The 9,408-nt window shown below is 47.6% G+C and overlaps 1 protein-coding gene across 1 annotated transcript; it reads left to right on the top strand.

Annotated features, from left to right (window-relative positions):
* Nucleotides 1-759: 759 nt before the first annotated feature.
* On the top strand, nucleotides 760-5,885 carry LOC104264742 (protein FAM162B). Its single transcript, XM_059824529.1, has 4 exons — nucleotides 760-892; nucleotides 2,800-2,905; nucleotides 4,301-4,409; nucleotides 5,076-5,885. The coding sequence occupies exons 1-4, from the start codon at nucleotides 760-762 to the stop codon at nucleotides 5,181-5,183; spliced, it is 456 nt and encodes a 151-aa protein (XP_059680512.1). The 3' UTR covers nucleotides 5,184-5,885.
* Nucleotides 5,886-9,408: the final 3,523 nt, after the last annotated feature.

Here is a 9,408-nt window from a genome sequence, read left to right as displayed (position 1 = left end):
TTTATAGGTACTGCTACATTTCAATGACAATTTTACTGACTGACAAATACTACATCATCTGAGGTTTTTGACACAATTTCTTAGTTTACTGATTTAAACCTGAAATATATCTGAAATATATTTCTTTGCCAGGCAAGTTTGCAGTTTGGATGTGAGATGGACTCCCCATCTGCTTTTATAGCTACTAACGTCGGCTTTAGTTTCCTTCCACCAAACCACATTTATTCGGAGATAGCGGAAATGCTGCTTCTCTTCAAAAAGTCTGTTTAACGCAACTGATTTGCAAGATTATTTTTTAGCTGAGAACAATTAAGAACTCTAACAGCTTAACAGGCTGTGATAATTAGCAGTCAGTAAGCCTGTCTTTGGGGAAATAGAGCACGCTGTCCTATTTTAGTCCTACCATAGTAAGGACTGAGAAAATAATGTAAATACACATTGCTCTCCTGAGCAGCTCCTTGGGATGGAGAGCCTGGGGCAGAGCCCCGTCTGGGCGTGAGCTGCCGCAGCGGTGATCTCTGCCTGCCTAGCTCGGAAGGTGCGTCATTTTGGTAAACACAGGCGATAAATTTAACTAGTCATCGTGACGCAAGCAAAAACTCTTGGCAGCCAGGGTGAAAACGTGTGCTACGCCCTTCTTAGAGGAAGAGGTAGTTTTATGTTAATAACTCCTAGAAGCAGCCTTCGGGGCTCCTGCCGCTCTCCCTGCGTGCTCCCAGGCCAGTGGGGAGGCAGTGGCCTGGTGCCAGCCGGGGCGGGATGCTGGGGCGGCTGCTGGGGTACGGCCCCGGTCTGTGGCGGCGGGTGGCTCGGCCAGTCCTGCACCCCACCAGAGCCGTCGGCGACAAAGTGAAGAGCGCGCAGGACGTGGCTTTGCAGACGGCTAACCCAGGTGGGTAGAAAGGCTTTGGTTGTTGTTTCGTGCTGCAGCGCGGAGGGAAAGGGTATTTGCAGGAAAGGGTGAGAAAATTGCCCTTATTCTCGTCTGTGGCTGTGTTACTGCAGTGCTGTGCCTCCTGGGGTTACAAACACTCCCGAGACATGGAACAAATTGAGAGCTCTGACTAGCACAGTGCACAGGGATAAAGTTTTTTGTGTTAAATAGTCCTCCTCCTATGGCAGCAAATACAAACTGACGCTTCATGTCAGAGAACCTGTTAATTAAAAGAAAAAAAAAATGTTCCTCCTCGTACCCAGCTGCCAGGTTTCCAGAGGAGGACCGGTGCACGTCCCCGCATGTGCAGGGCTGGTGCAAGTGACAGGCTTGCACCCCTCTGCTCTCCCCGACGCTCCCTGCCAGATTACAACCACAACTGTGTGTGCTTGTGGCAGGCAGTGCCCTGGTTTACCTGGCAGGCAGCAGGCATGGGCTGCTCCCACATGGGCAAGCTCCTTGGCATGGAGATAGTTTCTCTTTTTAATCTGTACCACCACCTCCTTGGCCGTGCCTTTGCAAGACTCCTCACCCTAGTGAGGCTGGGATGCATGGAGCTGCCTGTGCTCCTGTGGGATGGCTGTGGGGCTCCAGCATGGGGCTTTGCCCTTGTCTTTCCTGGGATGGAGCCTGTCCTTTTAGTGATCCATCCTAATGCTTGCTGCAGATCTGTTTCAGACACTTCCTGATATTTCTCTGATAGCTCTCCTGGTCTCACTAGCACTCTGTAAGAGCAATAGGAGAAGCAGGAGATTAAATTTACCTGGGGGTCTGGGTGCCAAGATTTACACTTGGGACTTTTCAGCCATTCACAAGTCCTGGCATGCATGAGCAGGCCTGGGGCCAAGGCACTTAATGTAGTTTCACCATCTCAACACAGGCAGGAAGAGATGCTCCCTGTGCCCTGTTCTGTAGCAGCAGTGATTTCCTTTCAGGGAAGCACCAGCAATCCAGCAACAGCCAGGGAGTACGAGACACTGAGACTGGGCGCATCTTCATGTCCATCCCTTCCTGCATGCCCTGGTCACCCACAGGGCATGTCTAAACACCAGTCCCACACTTGCAAGCACAGGGCGCCGTAACCTAGCATCTTGGGTGCACCAACCTGGATGTGTGAGCAGTCCCAGCTACCTCACCATGACTACCTGTGCAGGTGTGCAATGCAAAAGCCAGGATTTGAGCTAGCCATTGCTTGCCCTATTTTTGCAGGGTCTCCCTGCCACTGCCCTTGTTGTAGCCTGTCATTGGGCTTGTTTCCATCAAGAGGAGCCAGAGTCCCTTTCTCATTGTGCTCACAGTGACAGCATGCTAATGGCATCACCATGGTAGTCTGGTGGGGTGTAATGCATCATCATTAGAGTACAGTAATCTGGTACCCTGCTTGCATGAGAATGACTGCCAGCCTCCCACCAGGCTGTATTTTAGAGACCTCATCTCTCCATCAGCGCTTTTAGAAGGAGATGCTGTCGAGGAGTTATTAGTGCTGCTGGCAGTTTGCTTACCTCGCTAGTTGGGCCATTTAAAAGCAAGATGCTAGCAGGGTGAGAGCATGCTGCGGGCTTGGGTGACTTCAGCCCCGCACCCTTTCCCCCTTTAATCAGGAAGTTTAGAAAAGATTTTTAGTTTAAAACCTACCTAAGCTAAAGCAAAAAAAATATTAGGCAAAATGAAATAAGCTGCAAATGTAACAAAGCATCTCACACCAGTTGCTGAGTCCTTTTGACATTAGAAAGCACATTTGGCTCTCTCAGAATAGAAAACTGCCATTCTGAACTTTCAATCCTTTCCCCCCAGTAATGACAACTTTTTTCCTCTTCCCTTCTTTAAGCTTAGCTCATTGTTTTCTTTTATAAAATCTCTTACAGGTTACAAAGCTTTCAAAAATGACAGAAGGCCTACAAATTTTGATAAAAAGGTGTTAATATGGGCAGGACGCTTTAAAAAGGAGGAGGAAATTCCCAAGCACATATCGTAAGTAGACCTGTCTGAATGATGCTTTTGGTTGTGAACATATGGATTGAGACCCCAGGTTGCATCACGCAGAATTGTGCTTATACGGTGAGGATTAGTGGTCCTCCATGCCGATGGGGCCTGCTGTGAAAAATAATCCAAATTTTTGGGAGTGTGAACTTTTTGTCATGCCCCTGAAGTAAACTGGATTCACTTGGTTTAGATATCATAAGTTTCAGACTAAGCTGAAGTGTCTTTTGCAAGACAAGTGGCTTTGTAACTCAGAAGTCACATGGTAAAATATCATCCACTTTGGATTTTTACATACTTTGCTAGTTTTTATTCATTAGCAATTGATAATGCTGCACAAATTTTAAAAAGACGTTTGGGCTATACACAGCTTTGCTGACAGACATCTGCAATGAGTTCCTCATGTCTGGGCTATGGTTTCACCTCCTTGTCTCGAGGTATTTTGTTAAAGGATTGTCACTCAGTTTTGGAGACCTAATGCTGCCTGACTTTTGACATCCTGGGTGCTCCTCCAGCTGTCCTTCCCCTTGCAGATGTAAGTAAATCCATTGCCGGATACTATTTCAGGAATGACTCATTGCCACGCTGCAGTCTCTTGCACGCGTGAATTGTCGGATAAATGCCATGAGTCACTCATGGAAGGTGGAGGAGATTTCCCAGCGATGGCTGTGGCTGTTCAGCTGCTTGGGAAGACAATTCCGGATGGACAGCAGAGTTGTCCGCTCCAGCTCAGGCTCAGCCTCCCACCGCAGGCAGATGTTTCTGGGGCCAGTGCCAGCTGCCTGGCAGAGGGCTACGCTGCAGCGGGACAGGGCTGCAAAGCACCACATGTAGCTGGGATGGGGATGTAGCCACAGCCGCAGTCACAGCTTGCTGTGCCTCTTAGCTCTGTGAAAACTCTCCATTGCTCTTAGCCAGAATGTCGTGTATGTGCTTTTATTCCATTGAGGGGGTGGCATTGCCCCGCCCTGATGGCATGGCCCCAGTGTCTCCTGGTGCTATGCAACACCCCATGCCCTGCCCTGTAACACCCAAAGCTGGGCTCCTCGCAAGTCCATTATCATGATGAAAAGAGTTTCCTTTCCTTGTCATTTTTCAGGTGTTCACTATCATATGCAATAAAAGAAGGCAGGAGAGCAGGATTTGTTATTCCTGTTGTTACTGTTGGGAGTAGCAATATCCCACCTGTGTGGGAGGATGGCTAAATCTTTCCCCCATAGGCTAATTTTTTGAGTCCTCCTCTAAGCACTTGCAGAAGGAGAAGGCTGAAACACATTGTGCATTAATAGGCAGTTGCTGGATACTTGAGGATTCATTACCCAGCTCCCCGTGATCTCATTTCACGCATGCTGCTGCAGGATGGAAACTCTGCTCTGTCCTCCGCAGGTCTGAGGTCCTCGACGCAGCAAGGAACAGCGTCAGGATAAAAGTTTGCTACATCATGATTGCACTGACCTTGCTGGGCTGTTTGGCCATGGTAATCACAGGCAAAGAAGTGAGTATTGTTTCTGGGTGAAGTGAACTGATGCGCTTAATGTATGGTCTACGTATGCTCTCTTTGTAAATAAGCTCTCGGGTGACAGACAGGTTTGAGAATAAGTCCATATAAGTATTTCCATAGGATCTGTATCACCCCATTCTCCAGAGGAGGGACTGGCATGGGGAAGCACAACTTGCTCGTTAATGTGTTCCTTCTGACCCACTTTGCCATAAACCTGTGTGGGGCAATGCTCCCTATCATGGTATCTCAGCAAGAGGCCAGTCCAAAGGTTGTGGAGTAGCTCAGACAATGTCAATGGCACCTGGTCCTGCCCTGCATCTGTGGGTCATGAGGCTCCCGCGGTCCTGCCCGCCTAGGCTGCATGCCACCATGGCCACCAAGAGCTGTGACACTTGCTTCTTCCCATCCCACTGGTGGGGAAGGAGGGTCTCCAGCCTGACTTTCATGTCCCAGCAGAACTGTAAACAATTTACAGTGTCATTTTCCTGCTAATCAGATCTGCAAATGCTGGAAATTCGGTAAAATAAGGAAACCCGTTAACTCCTGTCACTGCAAAATATTGAAAAGGACAGTGGGGTGTCAAAGCAAGTGGTGCAAATGTGGGGAAATTTAGTGGTGGGAAATGTACGTGTGCGATGATTTTCACCATTTCTTTTCAAGGCTGCTAAAAGAGATCACACGCTGCTGAGGATGAACATAGAAAAGAAGGCCAAATGGAGGGCTGAAGTGGAGAAAGATGAGGAGGCAGCTGTTGGGAAGCCACAATGATTGGGAACAGACTTATTTTAACAGCAGGAGATAAGTGATTTGCACACATGGCATATGTACCTGTCTTCATTTACCTCTTTGGGGCTTTTTCACTGAAACTCTAGGGGCAAAGACTTCACTGCTTAAAAACTGCTCCATACAAACTGGGAAACTCCTGTGGAAACTCCAGCAGCTGCTTTCTGTGGCCTCTGGTCTTTGGCACTGGGTTCTGCTAAAATACAGAAATCTCTTCTAAACTGGAAAGTGTGGGAAGGACAGATGCAGGACTCTCCAGCTCAGGATCAGCTTTTCATCGTGCTGCTGATGCTCAGTGTGGCCATGGGGCTGTCTCCTCGCAGCCAGGAAGGATTTGGCCCTACATCAGAGAGCATCCCATTCTGTGCAATGCCGCTGGCACAAACAGCCTTGGCCAAAGTGACCCAGAGCAGGCGGAAAAGGAGTCTGAAATATGTTTTGCAAGCACAAAGAAGTCAATTGTCTCTACCTCTGAGCCTGCTGCCATCACTGTCCCCTCTCCCTCCCCAGCCCCTCGCGGGGTCCCGTGGCCAGGGGAGAGGGGGGACATGAGCATGAAGAGGGGCTGGGAAGATGGTGGGGTGTGAGCAGACCCTGACGACTGATTGGGGCCAAAAGGGGCTTTGGGCCAGAGGAGATGGCAGTGATGTGGAGTGGTAGTGTGGTCATGTGGAGTCGTTTCGTTGCTGCGGGGCAGCTCGGGGAACCCTTGTCTAGCACAAGGACCCTGGCCTGGAGGCACCTCTCGTCCTGTTGCACCTCACTGGTTTTTCATCTTCTGCTTCCAGTCATTGTCAGAAAAGTTCTCTAGCACTTGCTTAGTTGTGACTTTTAGTCAGGAGTAATTGTTAATACATGGTTTGCTGAAACACGATTGTTTTTAATCGGCATAGTTCATTAATTCATAATAAACCAGCTGTCCACTTACAACTAAAACAAACGCATCTCTTCACAGCTTCATTTAAAGTGTCACCAAACTCTCTGGGATTATGTTTAACAGATGGGAGATATCCTAATGAAATATTGAAGGTTACATTTCATGAAGTGATTAAACTTCAAGACAAGCTCCAGTTCATGCATGTGGGCACTGATGGTCTGAGGCCCCATGCAACATTCGTAACCCCTCAAGACCTGTAAGACAGGCTGGTGGAGCTGGGTGCACTGCATGGGGTGCCAAGGGACATGGAGTGACAAAACCCAGCTGCCATAGGAGATGGCAAATGCTGTAACCACGCTCAGCCTTTGTGCAGTGTCCTGAGCATCACACCAAGGCTTGGCCTTTGCAAGGTTTATTGCTCGATGCAGTTGCACTTGTGCTCCAGGGGAGTCTGGAAGCTCCTGCTCAGGTCTCTGGGGTTTATTGTGTGAAAAATCATGTCCACTTATTGCTTGTGTGTCACTGCACAAACAAGCTGCTGGCAAGGACGGGGTGGGGCATTGGCAGGTGGTCAGCAGTTGTTGAGCTCTGGGACTCCATCTCCTGTGCCTGTGGTCGTTGGGCAGCTTTTTCCCTCTGATGCTTCTTAGGAGCACTTTTCTCCACGTTGCACACCCATTTAGGATGAGTAGTGTGCGTGAGGGGGATGTTACCTCTGTCACAGCTCGATGTTTTCAGTCCTTGTTTCCAACTCACAGCCCCATGCAGTACAATTCACCAAAAGTGATTTCTGCTCCCTGTAGTATTCCTCACAAAGCGCATCTCAGGGAAGTGAAAATAATGGTCTAGGACAAGCACAGAGTGAACAAGTCTCTGCTGAGAAGGCACTTTTGCCTGCACAGGTAATATGGGCTCTTTCATTTTACATGACTTGGTTTTCTTGGTTAGTGCAATAAACCTCAAGAATTATCTCAAAGGTACTGTTCATTTGGGGATAAACTAAACCAGCCCTGGTCAATCTCTTAAATTATTATTATTATTTTTTTAATTCTTAAATGGCTTTCATGTGCCCTTTTTAGGAAAGCACATACAACACTTAAAGGAAACCATTTTGATGCTCGTAAACAAATCCACATCCATGTTCCGAGCTTCCCTGACTTAAGCAGGAAGGGAGATGACCATAACCATATATAGAGAACAAGCAAATTAATTGTGACTTGTTCCGCTCTCTGCTCTGCACTTCCCTCTGCTTGGGGAAAAAAACCTGCTTCAGCTGTAAGCTATTATCAAATCCTCTTCAACAGCCCGGGTCTGTGTTGACTAGTGCATAAAGCTGCTGCATTACACATCGTCATCAAGAAGAAGGGAAAATCAATTCCTCCCTGAGCCACCGATGATGGGCCGCTTCTGAGTGATCAGATGACCTGGGTGCTTTTGGACTCTCACAAAGAGCTATGACTATTATGTAGGAAATAATCCTTTACCAGTCCCAGCTACATGATTATTCATTTTATTATCATAACATTCCCCCCAAAATCAATCTGCCTAATTGCTTGCTTCCACTCAGTGGGTGGCGGGTGGCTGCTGGCGCTGGAGTAGCGCAGCCTCGGCTGGAGCCATCCCCTGTAGTAATTGGAGGTGCCAGTAGAGGACATTGCACTGCTGAAGCCTCTCCAGCACTGGGACTTACCACTGCTTGTTAAAATCTTTTTCCATCTGTCTTTGCAAGGTCCTTTGACTCTTCTCTTGAAAAGCTTCTAATTAACACAGCTTCCTGAATGTATAATTGGCTAATCCTCACCACCTTAGGCTTGTGGGGTTTTTTTTATTTCCCCTCCCTTCTATATTGCTTCAGTGTCACACCTGATCCCCCAGTCATTTAAAAAAGGGATGGGAGTTGTTATTAGCTGGAACTATTCTTCCCTTTTCAATAACATGCCCTGTATTTCCTGCCTGGCCCTGAGGACAATGTGAGGGGCTGGCTCCTCTCCAAGGCATGGGATGGAGCTGAGAGTGTGCTGCTTTGCTGTGATGCCTGGGGAGACTGAGGGTGAGTCCTTTCAACTCTCACCTCCTCATTTACTGCTCTGTGCCAGGAGGAAAGAATGCTTCCTTCCTTGCAGGATTTTTGCCATTTTAATGAACTCCTGTATGGAAAAGGTTAACAATGTGCTGGTGCCACAGAGATTAACATTACAATAACAATTATTGGGGAAGATTTTCCTTAGTAGCTGGAGTTGATCTTCTATTAAAATCAGTGCTGCAGTTCCTCCTGGCTGTGAGTTAAGGTTATAATCCACCATTTTTTGAAGCCTCAGTGATTTCCAGAGACTCAGCTTCCCCATGCAGCCAGGCTGCTGTGGGGCAGAGCTGGGTGCACTGAGCTTTCCTCTGCCAATGTGGTGAGATCAAACTTCTATGGGAGGCTCTGCATCATCAGCATCCCAGTGCCTTGGAGAAAAGGTGTGAGATGGGAAAGTCTGACCTCAGGAAATCTCAGTCCCTTCCTTACTCATTTTACCTCTCTTTTTGACCTGCGCAGGGGGTTTCTAGTGACACTTGATTTCTTTCCATCCATCTGCTGTGTGCAGCTCTTCTCCTGGGGTGCAGCAAGGCTGACGTGATCCTGCACTTGCAAAGGACTTTTTCCTTGGATGCAGATGAAATCTTGCTATTCAGAAAGATCTCATTTTAAAGACTTCCCTGCTCTTTCAATGTTTAATCTCCCACCGATCTGGGAAACTGCTGCATATTTTAAGGCTGAATGCACCCAGCTTTAGCTTCCAGGCATTAGACGTTGTCCTCAACGTGGAATATAAAACATGCCATCTCAACTCTTTCCTGTGTGTAGTTAGTCACCCTTCAGCTATCATTTGGAAATGGATTCCTGCTACGTTCAAAACACTTGTAATTTCTGACCGTTGCTTGGTGGGTGTCACTGGCTTACTGGCAAATTAAGTGATTGACACTGTAGTGAATTTATTCCTGTATCAAGTGATGTACTATATTAGGAGGCTCTTCATAAACCATCCAAATAGATTTTTTTGTTTTGTTTAGCAGAGAATCAATAATCTAGTACTTTTGCAGAAAGAAAAGTTGTAAAAGCTTTCCAGACTTTACTGACTACCCTGGGAAATTAAAAAGCACAGTGGTGATGCATCAGAAACTTGTTCTCCTCTGTATGTGTCCAAAGCACCAGTGCCTGCGGGAGCAGCATGGCCAGACAGTGGCTGCAAATCTGCTTTTGTTCCTGGGACGGGCAAGGGTCAGTTCAAAGGAGATTCAAGGTTGAAGGTCTCCTCTGGGTGAGATGCAGTGATGGTTTGGACCTGT

This window comes from Gavia stellata, chromosome 14 (assembly GCF_030936135.1).
Source record: "Gavia stellata isolate bGavSte3 chromosome 14, bGavSte3.hap2, whole genome shotgun sequence".
Taxonomy (NCBI): Eukaryota; Metazoa; Chordata; class Aves; order Gaviiformes; family Gaviidae; genus Gavia; species Gavia stellata.
The sequence above is the reverse complement of the archived record's forward strand: the minus strand, read 5'-3'. Positions and strand labels throughout refer to the sequence as shown.